This window comes from Desmodus rotundus, chromosome 6 (assembly GCF_022682495.2).
Source record: "Desmodus rotundus isolate HL8 chromosome 6, HLdesRot8A.1, whole genome shotgun sequence".
NCBI classification, from domain to species: Eukaryota; Metazoa; Chordata; class Mammalia; order Chiroptera; family Phyllostomidae; genus Desmodus; species Desmodus rotundus.
The window spans coordinates 130902414-130926364 of record NC_071392.1 but is presented as its reverse complement, the minus strand read 5'-3'; the positions used below and the strand labels follow the sequence as shown (position 1 = coordinate 130926364).

Here is a 23951-nt window from a genome sequence, read left to right as displayed (position 1 = left end):
AGAAGGAACTCCTACCCTTCACAACAGCATGGATAGAACTGGAGCAGCTTTTTAAAAATCTGTTTTACGCCCTGCCTGGTGTGGCTCAGTGGATTGAGTGCTGGCCTGTGAACTGAAAGGTTGCCAGTTCAACTTCCAGTCAGGGCACATGCCTGGGTTGTAGGCCAGGTCCCCAGTTGGGGGAATGTGAGAGGCAACTGATCAATGTATCTCTTGCACATTGATGTTTCTCTCCCTCTCCTTTTACCTCTCTCTAAAAATAAATAAAATCTTTTTAAAAATGTGTTTTATGAAGAACTTTGAAGATACACAAAAAGTTTGCAATTGAATGACTCCACAGTACCCATTACCCAGCCCGAACCTTTATCAGTGGTGGCCTGCGTGCTCCTGCACAGCCCACTCAGTGACTCTCCATCCACTTAATTCTGAAGCAAATCCCAGGCATTGTATCACTATGCTTCTAGATTTTTCTGTATGTATCTCTAAAAGAGAAAATTCTCCTTCAATATAATTGCCCTACATGTAAAAATTAATCATAATTTCTCAATATCATATGTCCACTTGTGTTCACATGTTCAGTTGTTCAAATTCAGACATTTTTAGCAGATTTTTTTAAAAAGAATCAAGATTCAAATAGGGACCTCTCTATGCAATTGTAATATGATTTTTTAAGTGCCCTAAAATTTTGCTATTTCTTTTTTTCCTTATAATGTATGTGTTGAAGAACCCTAAATTCTCCTTATCAAAGTATCTATTGTTTACTTTGTAGACAGAGGGTAGAGATGTTATATGTTCTGTTTCTTAATTTTTTAAAAATTACAGTTAACATGTATTTCTTTTTCTTGGTGTCTTGGGGTTGTCACATAAAATGTCAGAATGTACTGTTCTCTGCTACAATGAGAATCCTTTCAGGGTCTTACTACATAAAAATCTGAGCTGCCTGAGGTCTTATTCATCCTTTTCCTGTCTGTTCTGCCTCTGCTCCTGTGGTCCTTCAGTCACACCTAATGGCTGGGACCTGCCTGCAGTGGCCCTTCTTCTCTCCTAACCAAGGGTAGGCTGGCACAGGCTGCTCACCAGACTTGGGGCCCACTGCCTTGTGCTGGGATGGGTGAGAAGCTGTGCTCCAGTCTTGAACCTGAGCCATAGTGTGGATATTTGATTTCCCACAACCCACTCTGTTTGCTCTCTCAGGTGGTATTACTGAGTAACTAGACTCTGGCTAGGAGAGGTCAGTGTAGTAATAAGCAAAGCAGCTAACAGCACTGTTTTAACACATTTTGCCTTGAATCTTATTTTAAATTATTGATTCTCTTTTGAGGATATCAAAACAACAGCTAATGTTTATTGCATATTTATAATATGTCTTGCCTTATTCTAAGGATACCACATAGAAAATCTCATTTAACCATCCTACAAAGTAGGTACTATTCTATCTCCATTTTACAAATGAGGACACAGAGGCACAAGGGGTCAAATCCTCTGCACTAGGATGCCCAGCTATCTGGTGGGGCAGCCAGTACCCACACCCAGGAGGCTGGTTCCAGAGCCCCAGATCTTGACCAGCACATTGTTAATTAACTGAACACAGTGAAGAGAGACTTAAGAATGCTAGCTTGCAGACTGATTTTTTTTTTTTTTGCTTAATGTAATATTCTCCAGGTTCATTCATGCTGTTGCAAAGGGTAAGAGTTCCTTCTTTTTATGGGCATGTAGTATTCCACAGTGTAAATGTACCACGGATTTTTAGCTTCTCATCTACTGATGGGCACTTGGGCTGTTTCCAGATCTTTGCCATTGCAAATAATGCTGCTATAAACATAGGGGTGCATATATTCTTACTGACTGGTGTTACAGGATTCTCAGGGCATATTCCCAGAAGTGGGATTGCTAGGTCAAGTGTTAGTTCAATTTTAATTTTTCTGAGGACATTCCATACTGCTTTCCATCGTGGCTGCACCAGTCTGCATTTCCACCAGCAGTGCACTAGAGTTCCCTTTTCTCCACATCCTCCCCAGCTCTTGTTGTTTGTTGATTTCTTGATAACAGCCATTCTACCATGTGTCCGATGATACTTCACCATATGATCAAATTCATATGTGGAATCTAATGAACAAAATTAAACCAGAGGCATGGATACATGGAACAGACTAACATATCTCATGGGTGGGACTAGAAGAGATTAGCCAAAGAACATTTATGCATTTATGCATAGCCCATTAACAAGGCAACACTGTGTTGGAGGCTGAGATGTTGGGGGAAGTGGGAACTAGGTGGAAGGATCAAAGAGAGGGAAAATGAGAAACATCTGTAAAAGTGTCAGCAACAAAAAAAAGGCAACAGCCGACACACACACACACACACACACACACACAAACCAGAATGCTAGTTTTCTGTCTACAGCCATACCAACCTGACTGTGCTTGTCTGATCTTGGAAGAATGCTAGTTTTTTTTTTTTTTTTAAGTAAATGTTATTGATTATGTTATTAGAGTTGTCCTATTTTTCTCCCCTTTAATCCCCTCTGCCCTGCACCACTCCTTAGTTCATGTCCATCAGTCGTACATGTAACTTCTTTGGCTTCTCCATTTCCTATACTATTCTTAATCCACTTGTCTATTTAATAGCTACCATTTATGCTTCTTATTCCCTGTACCTCCCGCCCTTTCTCCTCCCCCACCCCACTGATAACCTTCCATGTGATCTCTATTTCTCTGATCCTGTTCCTGTTCTAATTGTTTGCTTAGTTCGTTTTTGTTTTTCATTTTGTCTTTTAGGTTCAGTTGTTGATAGTTGTGAGTTTGTTGTCCTTTTACTGTTTATACTTTTGATCTTCTATTTCTTAGATAAGTCCCTTTAACATTTCATATAATAAGGGCTTGGTGATGATGAACTCCTTTAACTTGACCTTATCTGGGAAGCACTTTATCTGACCTTCCATTCTAAATGATAGCTTTGCTGGATACAGTAATCTTGGATGGAGGTCCTCGCCTTTCATGAACTTTGAATGCCTCTTTCCAGCCCCTTCTTGCCTGCAAGGTTTCTTTTGAAAAATCAGCTCATAGCCTTATGGGAACTCCTTTGTAAGTAACTTGTCTCTCTTTCTCTTGCTGCTTTTAGGATTCTCTCCTTATCTTTAATCTTGGGTAATGTAATTATGATGTGCCTTGGTGTGCTTCCTTGGGTCCAAGTTCTTTGGGACTCTCTGAGCTTCCTGGACTTCCTGGAAGTCTATTTCCTTTGCCAGATTGGGGAAGTTCTTCACTATTTGTTCAAATAAGTTTTCAATTTCTCGCTCTTCCTCTTCTTCTTCTGGCACCCCTATGATTCAGATGTTGGGATGTTTAAAAGTTGTCCCAGAAGTTCCTAAGCCTCTCTTCATTTTTTTGAATTCTTGTTTCTTCATGGTGTTCCAGTTGAATGTTTATTTCTTCCTTCTGCTCCAAATCATTGATTTGAGTCACAGTTTCTTTCCCTTCACTGTTGATTCCTTGTACATTTTCCTTCATTTCACTTTGCATATTTTGTGACCATACTCAACCATTTCTGTGAGCATCTGATTACCAGTGTTTTGAACTGTGCATCTGATAGGTTGGCTCTCTCTTCATCACTATTTTTGGAGCTTTGATCTGTTCTTTCATTTGGGCCATATTTCTTTGTCTCAGCACATCTCTCACATGGTAAGGGGTGAAGCCTTAGGTATTCACCAGGGCAGAGCAACCCACTTCACTCTGTTGTGGTGCTCTATGTGGGGGAGGGGTCTGAGAGGAAACAATCCCACTTGCTCAGCTCTCAGTCAGCTTTCAGTCACTTCCTCCACTATGCACAAGCAAATTTGGCCCTTCTGGAGCTGATTCCTGGGTGGGTGGCTTGTATATGTTCTACGACCGTGTGGGTCTCTCCAATGAACTCTCCTATGAGGCTGGGAGTTTCACGCACCACCGCAACACCCACAGGGTTTTATAGCCAGAGGTTTTGAAGCTTTCTTTTCCTGCACTGGAAACCTGGGTAGCATTGTCTTGCTCCCAGTTGTTCCTCCCAGTTTATCCATGTGCAAATATGGGAATGCTAACCACCACCCACCCACAGGTCCACCATCCTCTCCAGCCTGGCTGTCCATCTCTGCCCCTCCTACCAGTCTGAATGAATGTTTATTCTTTAACTCCTTGGTTGTTGGACTTCCATACATTTTGATTTTCTGGCAGTTCTGGTTATCTTTTGTTTTTAAATTTGTTATTGTCCTTCTTTTGGTTGTACAAGGAGGCAAAGTGTATCTACCTACGCCTCCATCTTGGCAAGAAGTCCTCTTTTTCCCGTTCTTAAAATATCCATGTTCTCTCTCCACCTTAGCAATCTTTGCTGTGAATAGGGTATTTTTCGTTGCACTTTTCAATTTCATCTCTACATTTTCACTAATTTTGTATTTCAAATATCAAATTTTACCATTCCACTCTCCTACTCTTTTCTTTTTTCAAATTTTACTTTTGCCTTGTCTTACTGAGTTGTTTTTCTTTTTCTCTTTCATCCAGCCCTTTATTTCTGTTTTTTCTTTTTGTTTTCATCTCAAATTTTAATTTTTTCCTATCTTAGCCTGGTTTTTGTTCCTCACTCTTAGTGTTCCTTCTCCCTCTATCATCTCAAAATCATCCCCTTTCCTCTAGACATCTCTTAAGCTTTTCTTTCTTTATTTTTCCCCTTATTCCCATCCCACTTATATTAATTTTGGATCACTAACTGTTGATAGTGCTGTGGTGCTTCTTTCTCTCTGATTTGATTCCTATTTTTTTATTATTTATTTACTTTTTTTCCCTCACTTTATTTTAATTTCTGTTTAAACCTAATACTATACACTTTCCTTCTTTTACTCCATTCTGCCTTCTTCATCCCCTTTTTATTTATGATATAAATTTTACTTTCTCCCTTTGCATTGCTCCAATTCCCAACTTTTATTAATGCTCCTCCTTCTAACTTCTCAAAATAATTTTTCTTTCAGTAAGGCATCTCATAATTGCCCTCCCTCCCTTCTTTCTTTCTTTCTTTCTTTCTTCCTTTCTTCCTTTCTTTCTTTTTAGCTTTTACTTATTTTAAGACAGAGAGGAAGAGAGGGAGAAAAAGAGAGAGAAACATCTATGTGTGGTTGCCTCTCACATGCCCCTGCTGGAGACCTGGCCTGCAACCCAGGCATGTGCCGTGATCTGGGAATCAAAACTGTGACCCTTTGGTTCACAGGCTGGTGCTCAATCCACTGCGCCACACCAGCCAGTAATTGCCCTCCTTTCTTATGATAGTCTTAATCTCTTTGCATCCTTATTAATACTGGTTCATTTGCTGTTGATAGTGGGATTGTGTGGGTGGGAGTTATTTTTGTAGGTGTCGGTTTGTTTCCTGGGCTTTGTGGATTAGTTCTGGCAGCACCTGTATAACAGCATACAATGTGGTGGGCAGAGGGACACTCAGTCAACCAGCTGGAGGGAAGGACCCACTAAAGAATGACCCAACTACAATCAAAACCCAATTTCATACAGAGTCGGCATAAATGGCATAAAGGGCATCCCAAGAGCACCAGGTTCAGGAGATCAAGGAGACTGCAGCACTGAATGCCATATGTCTCCTATCACAGAAGTTCACACCACAAAGAAAGGAAGTCAATTCAGATGGGGTGGGGTGGAGGGATGGGGAGAAAAGGCATACAACTGTAATTGAATAACAATAAAAACTTTAAAAAAGAAGAAAGGAAGTCAAAACAGATCAATTAAGAAGCAGAAGCAAACATGTAAAGTCTCAAAAAAAAAGGGGGAAGAAACCCCCAATTGAAAGGAAAGGAGGAATCCTCATAAAGAGTGCTAAATGAAATAGAGGCAAGTAAACTGACACAGATCTCGACCAGCAAGATCTGTTGTTGTGGTTACCACATACACATACACACGGACTACAGAGATCCTGTGGGGGAAAAGGGACAGTGCGGCCACTCCCTCAAGAGGGGAGTGCCCCGACCCTTGCCTTGACAGGCTTTTATTGTTTTTCTAGGCCCCTTGCATCAAAGAAGGTCCTCCTTTACTATGCAAAGGTTTGTTTTGGGTGGTTATCTTTGCAGACACAGGAGAGGGTGTCGCTGAATACATCAAAGGAGGACATTTGCAATGTAAAGGGAGAAGTGGTCCAAACAGCTAGGTTCCATAACTGGAAGGTCTAGCCCAGATTTTAGGAAGATAAAGATACTCAGTAAACATTTGATTGCCTCAGGGTGAGGAGGTTTTAGCAAGAGCAAGCGTCACAGCAGTCTAGGTACAATGCAGGCCTCTTCTGAGTGGGGGCTGAGCCACATTTCCCACGCTTGGAAGAGTTCCCCACAGTAAACTACCAGATACTGAGTTCAAAACAATGGTTATAAGGAAGCTCAATGATTCGGCGAGGATTACCAAAAACTCCAAGGAGGTGACAAGGAACCTACTGTGAACTCATCAGCATGAAGAAGGACATAGAAACTTTTGACAAAAGCCAGGAAGAAATAAAGAATACAATTTCTGAATTGAAGAACACAGGAGAAGGAATTAAAAGCAGACTAGATGAAGCAGGGAATCAAATCAGTGAGCTGGATTACCAGGTAGAAAAAAATTCCCAGACAGAGCAACAATATGAAATAAGACTCAAAAAGGATGAAGAGGGTTTATGGGAGCTGCAGGACAATATGAAACCTAATAATATCCATATAACAGGGATGCCAGAAGGACAAGAAGAGGAGCAAGGGACAGAAAACCTGTTTGAAAACGTAATGACAGAAAACTTCCATAACTTGATGAGAGAAAAATTCACATAAGTCCAGGAAGCACAGCAGGTCCCAATCAAGATGAACACAAAGAGGCCCACCATAAGGCACATCATAATTAAAATGGCAAAATTTCAACACAAAGAGAGGATCTTAGAGGCAGCAAGGGAGAAACAGGAAGTAACATACAAAGGAGCCCCAATAAGGTTAGCAACTGACTTCTCAATGGAAACGCTCCAAGCAAGAAGAGATGGCAAAAAATATACCAAGCAATGAGAACCAGAGGCCTGCAACCAAGGCTACTTTACCCAGCAAGGCTCTCAATCAAGACAGAAGGCCATATAAAGAGCTTCCAAGACAAAACAAGTCTAAAAGAATACACCTCCACCGCACCAGCTCTGCAAGAGATGCTAAAGGGACTGCTTTAAGGAAAGGAAGGAAAAGAGAAAGAGAGAGGAACACAGGTAGGAAAAAATGGTAATGAATAACTACCTATCAATAATAACCTTAAACGTAAATGGATTAAATGCTCCAATCAAAAGACATAGAATATCTGAATGGATAAGAAAACATGACACACACGTATACTGCCTACAAGAGACCCATCTCAGGACAAAAGACCTACACAGACTGAAAGTGAAGGACTGGAAACAAATTTTCTAAGCAAATGGACAGGAAAAAAAAAGCAGGGGTAGCAATACTCATATCAGACAAAATAGACTTCCAAAGAAGGGCCATAGAGACCCAGAAGGTCACTTCATAATACTCAAAGGAAGAATCCACCAAGAAGACATCAACATTGTAAATATATATCCTCCCAAAATAGGATCACCCAAATACATAAAGAAAATCTTGGAGGACTTCAAGAAACATATTGACAGCAACACAATTATAGTAGGGGACTTGTTTAACACCGCACTGTCAAAAATGGTCAGATCTTCCAAACAAAATATCAACAAGGATATTGTGTCACTGAACAATACCCTAGAAGAAATGGACTTAACCGATATATATAGAGCCTTTCATCCCAAAGAAGCAAAATACACATTCTTTCCAAAAGCACATGGAACATTTTCAAAGACAGACCACATGATAGGACCCAAAACAAGCCTCAACAAGTTCAAGAAAACTGAAATCATATCAAGCATTTCCTCTGACCACAAGGGACTGAAACTAGGAACCAACCCCAAAGGAAAAAACCCAAAACACTCAAAATCATGGAGACTGAATAGCATGCTATTGAACAATGAATGGGTCAAGAACGAGATTAGGGAAGAAATCAAAAACTTTCTGGAAACAAATGAAAATGAACTCACAACAACCCAAAACCTATGGGACACAGCAAAGGCAGCTCTCATTAATTAGGAGGTGAGGTTGGGTCCTCAGCTGCCTCCTCTTGCTTTTATTAGACAAATGGAAGAGGTGTAGGGGAAGTTCATGGCAATACAGGCCTACCTTCAAAAGACAGAAACATTTCAAACAAACAACCTAACCCTACGCCTACAAGAACTCGAGGAACAACAACAAAGACAGCCCAGAGCAAGCAGAAGGAAGGAAATAATCAAGATCAGAGCAGAATTAAATGACAAAGAGACTAAAAGCACAATTCTAAGGATCAATGAATCCAGGAGCTGGTTCTTTGAAAAGATAAACAAAATCGACAAGCCTTGATGTAGGCTCATCAAGAAAAAAAGAGAGAGGATCCAAATAAACACAATTAGAAATGAAAGAGGAGAGATTACAACTGATACCACAGAAATACACAGGACTGTAAGAAATTACTACGAAGAACTGTATGCCAGGAAATTTGAAAACCTAGGTGATATGGACACATTTCTAGAAAAATATAATCTTCCAAAACTGAATGAAAAAGAAGCAGAAAACCTGAACAGACCAATAACAGCAGAGGAAATTGAAGCAGTAATCAAAAAACTCCCAACACACAAAAGCCCTGGACCACATGGTTTCACAGGAGAATTCTACAAAGCATTTAAGGAAGAGCTAATCCCTATCCTTTAGACTATTCGAAAAAATCCAAACTGATGGAAGACTCCCCAGCTCTTTTTATGAAGCCAGCATCATCCTAATCCCAAAACCAGATAGACACAACGAAGAAAGAAAACTTCAGGCCAATATCACTGATGAACATAGATGCTAAAATTCTCAACAAAATATTGGCAAACCGCATCCAGCAATACATTAAAAAGACCATACACCATGACCAAATGGGATTCATCCCAGGGATGCAAAGATGATATAATATTCGCAAATCAATAAACATAATACATCACATGAACAACTGCAAAGACAAAAATCACATGATCATATCAATAGATGCGGAAAAAGCATTTGATAAGACACAGCACCCATTTCTGATAAAAACACTCAGCAAAGTAGGAATAGGGAGCATTCCTCAACATAATAAAGGCCATATATGAGAGACCTACAGCCAACATCATACTCAATGGACAAAAACTTAGAGCTTTCCCACTAGGATCAGGAACAAGACAAGGATGTCCTCTCTCACCACTCCTATTCAACATAGTATTATGTGGGGAACCGTTCCAAGCGTGGGAAATGTGGCTCAGCCCCTACTCAGAAAAGCCAGTGGGGAGCGAGGCTGGCAGGCAGGACCCACGTCCATGGATAGGTTCTCCAGTGGGAGATCAGGCCTGCATTTTACCTAGACTGCTATGAGACTTGCTTTTGCTAAACTCTCTCACCCTGAATTGAGGCAGCAAATGTTTACTGAGTATCTTCATCTTCCTAAAGTCTGTGCTAAACCACCCAAGTATGGAGTGTGAGTAACTTACCCTTTGAGCTGTAACATCCTTCTCTCTGAAGTAATTAGCAGTGTCCTGTCATTTGTCCTCCTTAAAAGGTAATCACGTGTGGTGAACCTGTGCATAGTAAATGAGGATCATCCTCAATGTAATGTGCCCAGAAAAACAATAAAAGCCTGACCAGGCGGGGGTCAGGGGCTCTCTCTTTAACTTGGAGAGTGGCCACGCAGCCCCTTTTTCTCCACAGAATTTCTGTAGTCTGTGTGTATGTGTATTTGAATATAGCAACCACAATGGATCCTGCTGGCGAGGATCCGCGTCAGTATTGGAAGTACTAGCCACAGCAATCAGACAACAGAAAGAAATAAAAGGCATCCAAATTGGAAAGGAGGAAATGAAACTGTCATTGTTTACAGATGACATGATAGTGTATATGGAAAAGCCTATAGACTCCACCAAAAAACTACTGAACCTAGTAAATGAATTTGGCAAAACAGCTGGATACAAAGTCAATACTCAGAAATCAAAGGCATTCCTGTACACCAACAACGAAACTGCAGAAACAGAAATCAGGAAAAAAAAAATCCCATTTGATATAGCAACAAGAAAAATAAAGTACCTAGGAATAAACCTAACCAAGGAGGTAAAAGACCTATAGTCAGAAAAGTACACAACACTGAAGAAAGAAATTAAGGAAGACACAAACAAATGGAAGCATGTACCATGCTCATGGATTAGAAGAATTCACATCATCAAAATGGCCATACTACCCAAAGCGATTTATAGATTCAATGGAATCCCTATTAAAGTACCCATGACATATTTCACAGATAGAGAACAAATATTTCAGAAATTTATATGGAACCATAAACGACCCCAAATAGCTGCAGCAATTTTGAGAAAGAAGAACAAAATAGGAGGGATCACAATACCTGATATCAAACTGTATTCCAAGGCCACTGTCATCAAAACAGCCTGGTACTGGCATAAAAACAGACACATAGACCAATGGAACAGAACAGAAAGCCCCGAAATAAACCCAAGTCTCTACGGTCAATTAATATTTGACAAAGGAGGCTGGAGCATAAAATGGAGCAAAAATAGCCTCTTCAACAAATGGTGTTGGGAGATCTGGACAGCTACGTGCAAAACAATGAAACTCAATCCCCAACTTACGCCATACACAAAAATAAATTCAAGGCGGATAAAAGACTTAAATATAAGTTGTAACACCATAAAAGTCCTAGAAGAAAACATTGGCAGGAAAATCTCAGACATTCCACGCAGCAACGTCCTCACAGACACGTCCCCTAAAGCAAGGTACATAAAGGAAAGAATAAACAAATGGGACCTCATTAAAATAAAAAGCTTCTGCATGGCTAAAGAAAACAATATTAAAATAAAAAGAGAACCAACAGTATGGGAAAACATATTTGCCAATGATACTTCAGACAAGGGCCTGATCTCCAAAATATATAAAGAACTCACAAGACTCCACTCCAGGAAGACAAACAACACAATTAAAAAATGGGCAAAGGACTTGAACACACACTTCTCCAAGGAAGACATACAGAGGGCCCAGAGACATATGAAAAGATGCTCAGCATCACTAGCCATCAGAGAGATGCAAATTAAAACCACAATGAGGTGCCACCTCACACCTGTCAAGAGTGGCCAACATAAACAAATCAACAAACAAAATGTTGGAGAGGATGCAGAGAAAAGGGAACCCTAGTGCACTGATGGTGGGAATGCAGACTGGTGAGGCCACTGTGGAAAACAGTATGGAATTCCCTCAGAAAACTAAAAATGGAACTGCCCTTTGACCCAGCAATTCTGCTGCTGGGATTATGCCCTAAGAACCCTGAAACACCAATCCAAAAGAACCTATGCACCCCAATGTTCATAGCAGCACAATTTACAATAGCCAAGTACTGGAAGCAACCTAAGTGCCCATCAGCAAATGAGTGGATCAAAAACTATGGTACATTTACACAGTGGAATTCTACGCAGCAGAGAAAAAGGAACTTATACCCTTTGGGACAGCATGGATGGAACTGGAGAGCATTATGCTAAGTGAAATAAGCCTGGCGGTGAGGGACAAATACCATATGATCTCACCTTTAACTGAAACATAATCAACAAAAGAAAAAAAGCAAACAAAATATAACCAGAGCCACTGAAGTTAAGAACAATCTAACAATAACCAGAGGGGAGTGGGGAGAGGACAGTGGGGAGAGGGGTTTATAGGAACTACTATAAAGGACACATAGACAAAATCAAGGGGGAGGGTGGAGGAAGGGGAGGGAGGTGGGTTTGGCTGGGGTGGGGTGGAGGGATGGGGAGTAAAGGCACACAACTGTAATTGAATAACAATAAAAATTTTTAAGAAACACTTTAAAGGTAACATTTGCGAGTCATTCCTTTTAAAATTTCGTCACAACCACCCAGCCTGCTCTAGAAAGTTCCCTCCTCCAATCTGAACAGGGTTTGTTACTGCTTTTTGGCTCACACACCCCTTTAAATGTCGGTCAATGCTTCAGTCTCCTCCCCTGAAAAACAATTATACTCTTATACGCACTTCTTTGCACACGACCATCTCAAGTTATGAACACTTACCTGGGAGACCAGCAAAGAACTATCCACACACCAAAGGTGGGAGGTCCAAGCAGCATGTGTAGGAAGTGACTGGCTCAGCTCATAATCACAGATCCCCATTCTGGGTCCGAGGATCCTTTGGCCTGAGGGAGAGCTCATCCTCCATTTCACACCACACTGTCGACCGGGCAGGGCCCTTGCAGATACAGGTCCATGGCAGAGACAGCTTCAGCGCAGATGGGACCAGTCCCTGTGGTCTGTGTGCTTTTACTCAACTTCTCAAACCTGTTTTCTCTTCCGTAAAAGAAGACATTATAGCACCACCTCATGGAGTCCTTGGGAGAAGACCTCAGTAGCAGCAGCCATTATTTTCATATTTTTAGCACCTAGAATGTGTCTGCTCAATGTCTTATAAACTTTTATGTTTCCACCCAAGCTTTGGCTCTGGAAATGCCAAGTGTTCTTCTGCTGCTATATGGAGACATGAGGCCACCACACAAGCCTTAAGCCCCAGATGCTTAAGTTCCCAATAATTCTTGTTTTTCCAAGAACCTCTGAGATCAGGCCTTTGCTTTTCATCCCACTTAAAGCTTAATGCCTTTTAAAGTTGGACATAACTTTTAATTTCGCCTTTAGCCATACTCAGTTTAACTAGAATACTAGACATTTTGACCAAATGTGAACACATTAGTAGTGTGTTTGCTTTTCAACTGCTACTCATTTTCACCTTGAAGTTTTCTCTCAAAATGACAAGAATTATAAGGTGTCATTTAAAAGTGAAGACAGGAAGCGGCTATGAGTAGCTGGACAGAGGGGAGCATGTACCACAAGTTTAGGGGTTTCACACAAAAATTGGTGGGAGCATGGGCTTCCTATGCCTATAGCCCACAGGGATTAGAGCCTATGGTTTCCACACAAGCACTGTCTATCATATTTGCCACACCAACTAATCTGACTTCCAATTATAGTGCATATCATGCTGGGAAAAACAAAGTTTCTGAGTTGACGTTTTTCCAGAAATCAATGGTGTGCCCATCCACCTGAAATAAGGCCCGCCTGAGCCGCCATGGATAGGGACCATCTACTACCTAACTGCCCTCTTCGTGGCTTTACAACCCAGAAACAAACAGGCTATAAAGAACTGGTTTGCTTTTTGGCATAAACCCTTTGAATTTTTATTTTTCATTGTTTCTGTAAAAAAAATTTTTTTACTTTAATAGCCTGCTTAACATTTTGCAAGAAAAAAAAATAGAAAGATATTAAGACAATATTTCTGTTTATGAAATGCACATGGCCTATGAGAGCTAATTCAACAGTTAAAATAACTGTTTAAAGAAATGCTGCTGCTTTTATTGGGCTCTTGATTTCCCTGGAGGTTCTAGTTAAAAGCTGCATACAAGCTCATTAATAGCAGTCTCTGCTGAGGTCTCTGGGGAATTAAGATAGCATTTCTGAGCATAGATTTGATGTGACTGAGGAAGGAAGACAAACGCCAAGACCAGGTACATGAAATAAAGGGGGTATGAGTTAGTAGTTACTGTATTTTGCTGTGTATAATGTGCACTTTTTTTTGCCAACATTTTTGAGAGAAAAATAAGGATACACATTATACATGGGTATAATAATTACATACCATCAGTATAATAATCCCGTATATAGTGCTCATAGATTCGTGAGTGCACATTATATACAGCAAAACATGGTACACTTTGGAGATTTTTCCATCTTGTAGTAATATATTAATAGAAATTATGCAGCATGCCTCTATTCATTGGGAAGTTTGTTTCAAAGGCTTATTTTCCTCATCTCAATCTTTAGTGAATTTGTATGTGTAATTCTTATGTAGTTATTCCATCATGGGAACAGCATACCTGCTTAGTGTTGCATTTCAGATTTGTATCTGTTTTATTGATGCAGCTGTAACACAAAGTCCCCTTTACCTTGTGAAAATGTCCTGGCTTTTAAATTATGATTTATTTTGATTATGGAATAAATACATGAATAAAAAATCTAAAAAATAAAGTGAAGACAGGTCTGTCCTGACCCCTGAAGTGTCACTGCTGTAGAAAAGAGTCTGCAGCTCTGTGGTGCACATCCATGTAACCCAGGAGCTTCTCTGTGCAGAGGCTCAAACTGCCTATCTTCCTAGAGTGTCAACACTACCTGAAGCTTTGGGCTTAAAAAAAAAAAATCCATTATTTTAACATTAAAACAGATATACCTAAAGAGTAAACGAGTGAGTGTTAGGTTACAACTGATCCCACCCTCTCTGTTGGGTCCTTGCAGGGTAAGGCTGGGAAGTGTTGGTTTAGCTCTCTGGAAGGGGAGAAAGGTGATAAAGAGTCCAGAGGATTCATTCTCTGGACGCAGGCCATTACAGCTTTGGTGACCTTGACAAATGAGTGACTCTGTGTCCAGTCCTGGGCCAAGTGCTGAGGAGCCCCAAACCTCGTTAAGAGAGACAAGTGACAGAACAACTTCTAGAATGTACTCACATGAGGGCACAATGTGTTCCCCTTGAACAGAAAGATTCAAGCTGGCTCTGGCTACAGTCTGTAGAACAGAGGTTCTTAACCTGTGATCCACAGGTCTCTGATGCAAAATTTTAAATGTGCCAGTTTTCTAGAGAGTACTCAGATTTCTTTGGAATCTGAAAGGGATACATGTCCCAAAAAGTTAAGAGCCACCGCTCTTAAATTAAAGAAAGTTTAAAAGCAAAACTATTACATTGAAGATCTAGTTGTTATAAGGAAAGACAGTCATTTGAGAATAGCCAATACTTTCAGAAATGCTCCTGCTGGATCTCAACAAAGCTTATTAAGAGTCCATCTCCACACATGGAGGGTTGTCAATAGGGGAGTGGGAGGGGGAGAGGGGGGGAAAGGTACAGAGAATAAGTAGCATAGATGATAGGTGGAAAATAGACAGGGAGAGGGTAAAAACAGTGTAGGAAATGTAGAAGCCAAAGAACTTATAAGTATGACCCATGGACATGAACTATAGGGGAGGAATGTGGGAGGGTGGGGGTAGGCAGGATGGAGTGGAGTGGGGTGGGAAATGGGACAACTATAATAGCATAATCAATAAATATATTTAAAAAAAAAAAAAGAGTCCATCTCCAACACCCTCCCCACCCACACCAAACAGCCTAGTCCTGAAGACAATATAGGCCTGTCCATGGCCAATTCTCCTTCCACCACTGCACACTTCCACCCAGTGGTGCAATCTAAATGCAGGCCACTCAGCTACTCAACACCAAGCCAACTTCATAGGCACAGGGAAACTGAGACCCTCAACTCCCAGACCAAGCCCCTGGTGAGAGATGCTAACAGAACACGTGAAGCAATGTATAGATACAACACTTAGTTTATTTTGACTATGACCAAAGTCAGACAACAGAACCTCACTGACTTAGAAGTCCTGCAGGTTCAATGACAACACATCAAGGCTGGGAAAAGGGTTGGCATCCCTTTATGTAACCATCTCATAAACCCTCATCATCCCAGGACAGGATAGTGCCTCTCAGGCACTGCGTGAATCTTTACAGCAATCACATTTGCTCATCCTTTAAATTAGGACGGACAGATTCTCTCTCACTAAAAATATCAGTTTAGATACTCATTCTTATAAACTGCCCGGTGGAAGGACAGCAGCATCTTTCAGTGTGAGTTAACTGTGGAGTCCGGAGTCCCAAGATGTAGGTTGACAGCCTCTCCAGAAAGGACTGACCGGACAGCAATTTTGCTGATAGGCTGCTCACTATTCATTCCATCGCCCACCTCTTTTCTCAGCTCAGCTGAGAATTTGAATGAATGTCTAATCATAGAGATTAGAACTCACAGTGAAATGAATAGATCTATGTGAAGACCCAGCTCTAACAGCATATACGTTTCTCTGTGAAGAACTACATTCAAGTCACATCAGCGTCGGAGCCTCAGGAAGAACGCATGTTTACACTCTGTGCTCTCCAAGGGGTAATACTTATCATAAAAATCTAAAACATATTCCTCAGTCTTGAATCCAAACTTCTGGTACAGCAACATAGCGGGGTTGCTTGCTGAGACGTGAAGGGTTACATCCTTGCCCATGCAGGTCTGCCAAAAGAGTGGAAAAATACAAGATGAATAGGAGAAAGCCTGAGAGAAAAACAAGTAGGTAAAGAAACTCTTTTAAGTGTAGGTAGTTAGTTTAGGAAACTGGAGAAGTCAGGGACTCAGACTTTGCAACACCAAGCAACAGCTGGAAACTGAATGACATTTTACCTGGATCAAAACATTTACTGAAGCATTGTCAACACTAAGAAAACTGATGGTATGCTGAGGGTTCTTTTTATTCTCTGAAGCAAAGGGCCAAGAAAGGTATTTTATTGTCAACTGTCTTATTTATACTCCAATTACATTTAAATATATCTATACCAAACACTAGGTCAATCTTGAAGAAATAGTGAACAAGGTATGCTCTGCTTTTAAAAACTAGATGTTAAATTATGTGACCAGATATGAAATATTAAAACTTTCATTTAATTTAAAACCTGAAGAATTTACATGGACCTTCAGAATCCCAAAGTCTACCTCCCATCTCTCCCAAACTGACAGAACTCACTTCTCAAACTGAGATTTCTATATTTAGGATAGGCCCAATCCTAGGGAAAAAGAATAATAATTATTCTACCTATACAAGGCAAGTCCTTGGATTCTTTAATTAGCTACACAGGCTAAAGTATCCCAAAAGTAATATAAATAAACAACTTGTTTTTAATGAAGAAGGCATCAAAATACTGATGTTGACAGAGTCCTTGAGAGTTTATACTTCATGGTTCCCCAAGGCCTCTACTTAAGAACTCCATCAAAAGTAGACGGCTACCTTCTATTCTCTGTTGAATTCACATTCTGCATCCAAAGGCATTTTAGGACAAGAAAGAACTACCAGTATACCAAGGACAAGAGCGTATCTATGGTAAGGCTGGTATTCCTTCTACTACAAATAGGCACAGTCTGATCATGGTCATCACCAAGTACTAACAACTTGGCTGGGCCTGGGCTGGCTGGGGGCCAGGCACCTGCATACCAAGATGAAGACTCTCCTCCCACCCAGGAAATGCTCTGTAAGGACTGACTGGACCAGGCCTTGTGTCAAGCACACACATCAAACTGTCATCTGTGCCCTGCCCTCAAGCCCTTGCCAGAAGGGAAAGGCAGAAATCCTGTAGGCATTCTGCTAGGTTGGAAGGATAAACACAGAGCAGAGGTCAATTCTGGGAGTGGAGTGGGCAAAGAAAAAGGAGGCGTGGGAGAAACGACTGAGAAGATCTCAGTTCAAGACAACACAAAGGAGCACATATGAATTATTGAGAGAGGTGAGAAGAAAGCAATTTCTAGAAGACAGTTCCCAAGGTTCTGGCCAACACTTGGAATTATTGAGCAAGTTTCATTAAAAACTGGAAAAACAACATTTTATCAACTCCATCCTCCATTTAATACTGTACTGTATACTTGATCGTTGCTAAGAGAACAAATCTTAAAAATTCTCATAATAAGAAAAACAAAATTTTATAATTATGTCTGGTGATGGATGTTAACAAGACTTAATGTAATGATCATTTTGCAGTATGTACAAAAATCTAATCATTATGTTGTACACTCGAAAATAACACTCGAAGCTAATTAATATAATGTTATGTCAATTATACCTCAATAATAATTTTAAAAATCCCAAACCAAAAAGGAATCTAGACCAATAGCACAAAATCATCCATACCAGATGGTTTCTAAATAACAGTTGCCAAAAATATGCTGGGTGAAATAAAATCCTTGCATGTTTTTCTGATGTTAGTATATAAATATATGGTATATTTTCTTCAAAGGTGATACAGATATTATCAAAGGATGAATTATAATTTGATATTAGAATTAAGTCTTAGAAGGTTCATACCAGATTATACGGTGATAGTAAAATGAAAAGCAATCAAGAATTACAAAATATGTAGTACTAGTGATTGATACAGCTTAGCTACAATGTTTTAAAATACTTGAAAACTAAAAATCATAGTTCCACTTCCTTGTCTGAGTCACGGTGGCACTGATTCTACCAGCAGTGGCATTACCCATATGGACAGTGTAAGTGCTTCAGGCTTTCACGTTTGCTATTTTCTCATCTGTTCACTACACATATTCACAAAATGGCTTCTTCAAAACCTGGATCTAAATACCAATTTTATTTTAGAGGGTTGAAGATTTTTGTCTATGTGTTTTGGTATTTTTTATAAAGAAAAGTTATTTTCATCAAAAGAAGCACACAGACTATATATACAGTGCACACCAACAGAAGAAAAAAGAAGTGCATTATGCACCTTCTATTGCAAATTCACAGTACAAAAGATACTACCTTTTAAATATATACTATAAAAAACAAGAAAAACAATATAATAAGAAAAAATGGATAACATTACGCAACACACCAGAGCCCACTGGCAGCTTCTGAAAACTAAAGGGCAACCCATCTTGTAGAGAATGATGGTGACTGGCACTGTCACTTGGTCTCATATTCCACTGGGCCGTGCAGGGAGGGCCCTGCTCCGATCCACTCTTCCTCCAATTCTTTCCAAAGGGCCCAGAAGCAAGTGTGTAGAAGATGAGCACAGACAACATACCTGAATGAGATGATAAATCATGAAAGTTGCAATCCCTGCTCTTCTCCATTCAGGATGGACAAACAGAAATGAAATGTAAGCTTCATTGTACTTCACATCAGGAACCATGAAGCCAAAAGCAATGATGACTTTTTTATACAGGACAACAACACTGAAGTCTGGGTACTGCAAGCACTCAGACAGGTCAATGCCTAAAGAAAAGAAACAATTGGAGATTCAAAACCGTGTGTCTTTTGGAATTAATGAACACCAAGCTGCTCAGTCTGTACTTACAGCTGCACCTCCACGCTAAAAAACAAAAAATAAAATGAGACAAAGATATTACCAGAGACAGAACACATTCAGATCATAAAATTAAAAGTGAATTTTAGAATATACCAAAATTAACATCATCTTTTCTAAGTATGTATGTTAAAAGAGGAGAGGCAGGATAGCATGGATACTAAAGTGAACAGGTTGAGAACTGAACATACCTGGTTTTCAATTCAGCCTCCTTGGCCACATGTATCAGTGGGCACATCTCTAATGTCTTGGCCTCAGTTTTACCTTGTTTAAGATGAGAGTGTACCTACACCTCACAGAGTTGGAGTAAAGATCCCCTGAGAGTGTCCATGTCATTGTATTCTTTATCTCAGACATATTCACTTTATAAGCTCTTTTGTACAAATGCTACATTTTACAATAAAAAGGTTAAATAAAAAATGAGTCCTTGCATAGGCGGGGTATGGAAGTCACCTAGTGTAAAGACAGGAAGTAGTGAACGCTCCCGAAATGTTCCTTTCTGCTCACACAGCTCTGCCATCACACGCACTATGATATGATTATCAAACAATAAAGATGACAAAGCTCTCATCCTGATGAAATCTTATCTAACATCTGGAAGACATACTATATTTCAAAGCACAGTAGTAAAGCAGATCCAAAAAAAATGTGTTTGTATTTAACAATGAAAATGTGTTCTTTTATCTGATGGCTTTGGTGTTTAGATAGAGTATATTATAAGACTGACAAAATGACAAATCATATTGGGTTAAAGTCTGTGATCAGCATATTTGGCTTTTTAAAAACACCTTTTGGCTGTACTAACACTCTCTAAGAAACAGCTAAATAAACAGAGCACACAGAATTATTAAGCAAAATCAAAAGTGTCTAAATGCCCTGGCTGCCAGTCTGTGTATGGCTGATAGACGTTACCTGGTATCTAAACATATGTAGAAGCAAACAGGGTGAATCTTTTATTCTGGAAGCAGAGGAAAATAGGGAAGAGAAACAAACAACAGGCTTATTCTTGATCTTAGGAAAGAAAAGAGGTATTTACACTTTAATATTTTTATATTAGTAGAGACAAACTGTATAAAATCATGAGAAAAGGTTTAAGGTCACATGACATACAGTAATTTTAAAAATTACTAAAGTTAACTATACAGAAAACTGATCTGCCCAGTTTGAAAAGGAGAGCACATACCAGGCCAGAAAAACTCCTGACACATGGAGTTTATTGTTGGGATGTGATTTGGCCGGACATAGCAGTAATCGAGAGGTGCATCAGACTCTGGAGTCCAGTGAGGGTCACTTCTGTGCAGATGAGAACGAATCTGTGACAGGAGTTGCAGTTTCGGTGGCTTTGTTTCATAATCGCGCCTACAGTACCATAGAAGATAAACAAATTCAAGTCAAAAAATACCCAGTATTTCTCCTAACCATTTGATTCATGCAAACTCTATGATCTGCTTGAAATTTTGAACTAACTTGCATTAATTTATACAGCAACTAGCTTGACCACAGCTACGGTACTTTTTGTTATGAATTTAAAATTCATTCTTTAAACATTTGTTGACCAAACCCCTCTGCACCCACCAGTAACTCTACTGGTGCTGGTGAGCCTTATGAACAGAATGAGGAAACAGAATCAGCATCCTAATTTAACCCTCTGAGTGCTCTCACCAAGACAGAGTTCAGGGCAGGGAAGGTTCAACCCTGCCAAGGTAGCTGGGGACCACGAGAGACCAAGGCAACCAAAGCAGGCTCACACACTGCCCTCCCACTTGTCTGCCTGGGAAGCAGTGCTGTGCAAGGAGGATCAGGTGACTGCAGAGCTGCAGAGCAAGTGTGGTCAACTAAGACTATGTGCTCTGTTAATCACAGGCAAGACAGCACTGGGGACCTCTCTTGTCAGCTCTGCTTCGCAGCAGAAACCGTCCCAACATCCAATCCAGCCATAGGCCCATTTTGAGACATCTCTCCCATTTTTTTTTATTTCACAGACTATTAAATATATACAACTTTAAATTTAAAATAAAACAATGAGTATGGTCATCTTAATGAAATCCAACAGTTAACTTATCCTTGCTTTTTCTGTTTCTATCAAAGGATCATCCTTTCTGCAAAAAAGCCCAGTTGAAACAAGTCAGGGCTGAGGCTAAGCACAAAGCACAGACTCAGTCCTTGCTGACTCCTGCTCACAGGTTTTGGTATTTCTTTACTCCAGGAGAGGGATGGGGGGAGAAAGCACAAACATTACTTCTCATGACACAATCAACATCATGGCTCTTCTCCATATACCTGATGTACGGTTTCAAGATCCGAGAAGTGTAAGGGCTCACGATGCTCTGGTCCACAGCCAAATCTTCCGATCCCACCAAACGATACAAAAACTTGGTGGTTTGGTGCCGAAATCCTTTCCTGGATGGCAAGGCAGTCTATGAGAAAGAAATACTGGTTATACATAAACAAAATTATTCAAAAGATTGATTTAATTTCCACAGATAATCAGTACTTACGATGTTTTTATGTATCAAAAAGGTCTTTTTTACATCACATATTTTAAAAGCTCGTGTCAACAAAAAACTTCATAGTCACCTTTGTGTAAAATTAAATATGAAAAACTCATCCTGGTTGTAGTAGTTTAAAATCAAAATAAAAGATTTCAAAGTTTAAAGTTTAAAATGTTTAAAGTCATTTAAGTGAGTGAAATGCAGTATTGAGCATGGGATTTACAGCCTCTATAGGTTTCATTTTATCTATACTACACCTTCAGTCCATTCAACAAACATTAACTAGCACTAGTGTTGTGAAGGTAATGTATAGTTATCCAAACACCCACGGGGGCCAATTATTACAGTACCTATATATTGATTGGTTAAAATATGTCTCTACTACAATGAGTAAATTTGACAAAAATAGATATCATCCCTAAAACAAATCACAATAGTGGAGAGGGCCTACCAGAGTCAAAGGGGATGTGGTCTCTGCTCCTTACAGGTACCCTAACTGAAATGGTAGGTTTCACCTTGGGAGCCTGACTGAAGATGTCTGTTCTCAGTGAGTGCCACTCCAGGGTCCTCAGTCAAGTAGTAACAGAACACGTGCAATTAGGGTTTTATAGCAAAGAGCTCAAATTAAAGATTAAAAGACACACTTATAAAATGGTTTGCCAAGGTTTGGATAAAATTTAGAAACTTGAGTTGTTTTTATAGAATCAGTTTGCTCTTAGCCTAGCAAATAACTCTGTTGGAAGAAGAATAAGAATTCTTTCTTTTATAATTTGTTCTCATTACTTTCCCAAACTGGACACCTAAACTTTCAAAAGTCAACTCTGAAATTCTTCCAGAACTTAAAAATAAGTTTCAAAGTGAAATTGCAAGCTATCTTATATAGTTCCGAAATATGGCCCCAACACTCCCTCCTATACTTTTGGATACTTGTGGCTCCTGATACCAAAAGGCAGAGTAAATTTCTCCTCCCCTTGAATCTGGGTGAGCCTGTGACTGACCAATCAGAAAGTGCCAGAAGTATCATTCTGGGACTTTTGAGTCCAGGCCTTAAGAGGACTGGCAGCTTCCATTTTTTCCCTCTTTGAGTCCAGCTGCCATTGTGTTCAGGCTGGACCACTGAACGACTAGAAGACGTAGAAACAGGTTCTAGGGGAAGAGAAGCCATCCTGTTCATTCCAGTCCTGACCCAGCTCTCAGCCGAATGCAGACACAGAAGAATCACCCAGTTGAGCCCAGTCAACCCACAGCATCAGAAGAAATATTAAATGCTCATTGTTTTAAGCTACTAAGTTTTGGGATGGTTTGTAATGCAGCAACAGATAACTGAAATGCCAGCCACTGGACCACTAGCCCACAAAATACTATCCAGTTAATGTCTCAAGATGAGTTCGTGGATATCTGTGTTATATAGTACCACAACTTCTTTCTATCACCCCTGGTTCTCCCAAGTCTAAGCCACACTCAACTTCTGTCCAGATCACTGTCACTGCCTCCTATCAGTCTCCCTGCTGCCTGTCACTCTTACCCCATATCATCTGTTCTCCACACAGAGCCAAATTCTTCTTTTAAAAACTAAATTCACCTCCCTTGATGGAAATTCCTACCTGCCTTCCCACTGTATGTTCATATTACAGTTCAAACCCCTTGCCGTGACCCACTGGATCTGGCTCCATTACTTCTGTGGCCTCATTTCCCATCATCCCCTTTCTTGGTCATCACTATGTTCTACCCCCAGACACCAAACTAACTCCTGCCTTAGGTCCTGTGCCTGGGTCTTCTGTCCTAACTCTCCCTCAGTCTGGCTCCTCCTTGTGTATCAGAACTTGGTTCAAGTGTTATCTCTACAGAAAGGCTGTCCCTAACTACCCTGTTTGAAGTGGTGCTACTGCTCTCTACTCCTCCACTCCACTGCAGCCTGGTAGGAAGTCATCCTGTTCATTAAGGGAGTTAGTACTGTTGCCTCCCTGCTCACTGATGGCAGCTCCATAAGGGTGGGAAACCTTGTCTGTCTTAATTCACTGCAGTACTGGCCAAAAGAATAGTGCTTGGCACATACGAAGTATTCAATTTAAAGTTAGTTGAATGACAAAATGGTGGGGGGGGAGTCCCAAAGTCAAGTAAGTTTGGAAAATGTTAAAAGGGGTCCTTCATACTTCTAACCAAAATAGGGAGATAGGTGGGCTGCTAGGTCCCTTTCCCTAAACCCAATCTAGGAGAGGTCCAAAGAGTGAGAGGGAAGACAGAACACAAAGGCTGTGGGAAACCTCAAGGGACATCATAGGTGTCGGGGTACAGGTAAGGAGGCAGTGGGAAGTCTAGAGCACAGAAAAGCATTGCATCACGATGGGGATAGGGTATTTACTGATTGAACCACTTCCTCG

At 40.3% G+C, this 23951-nt stretch overlaps 1 protein-coding gene and 1 pseudogene across 2 annotated transcripts in view; one reads left to right on the top strand and one right to left on the bottom strand.

Moving 5' to 3' along the window:
• Positions 1–12966: 12966 nt before the first annotated feature.
• Positions 12967–13245, top strand: LOC112303636 (cytochrome c oxidase subunit 7A2-like, mitochondrial pseudogene; annotated as a pseudogene).
• A 2252-nt stretch (positions 13246–15497) lies between these two features.
• KAT14 (lysine acetyltransferase 14) overlaps positions 15498–23951 on the bottom strand; it is a 47796-nt gene continuing 39342 nt past the window's right edge. For both annotated transcript variants that reach the window (XM_024559430.4, XM_024559431.4), the window contains exons 7-10: positions 21359–21495; positions 20262–20437; positions 18797–18987; positions 15498–16241 (exon numbers count right to left, since the gene is read on the bottom strand). In XM_024559430.4, coding sequence (XP_024415198.1) covers positions 16068–16241; positions 18797–18987; positions 20262–20437; positions 21359–21495 — 678 coding nt within the window. In that variant the 3' untranslated portion in view covers positions 15498–16067. The remainder of the gene's footprint in view (positions 16242–18796; positions 18988–20261; positions 20438–21358; positions 21496–23951) is intronic.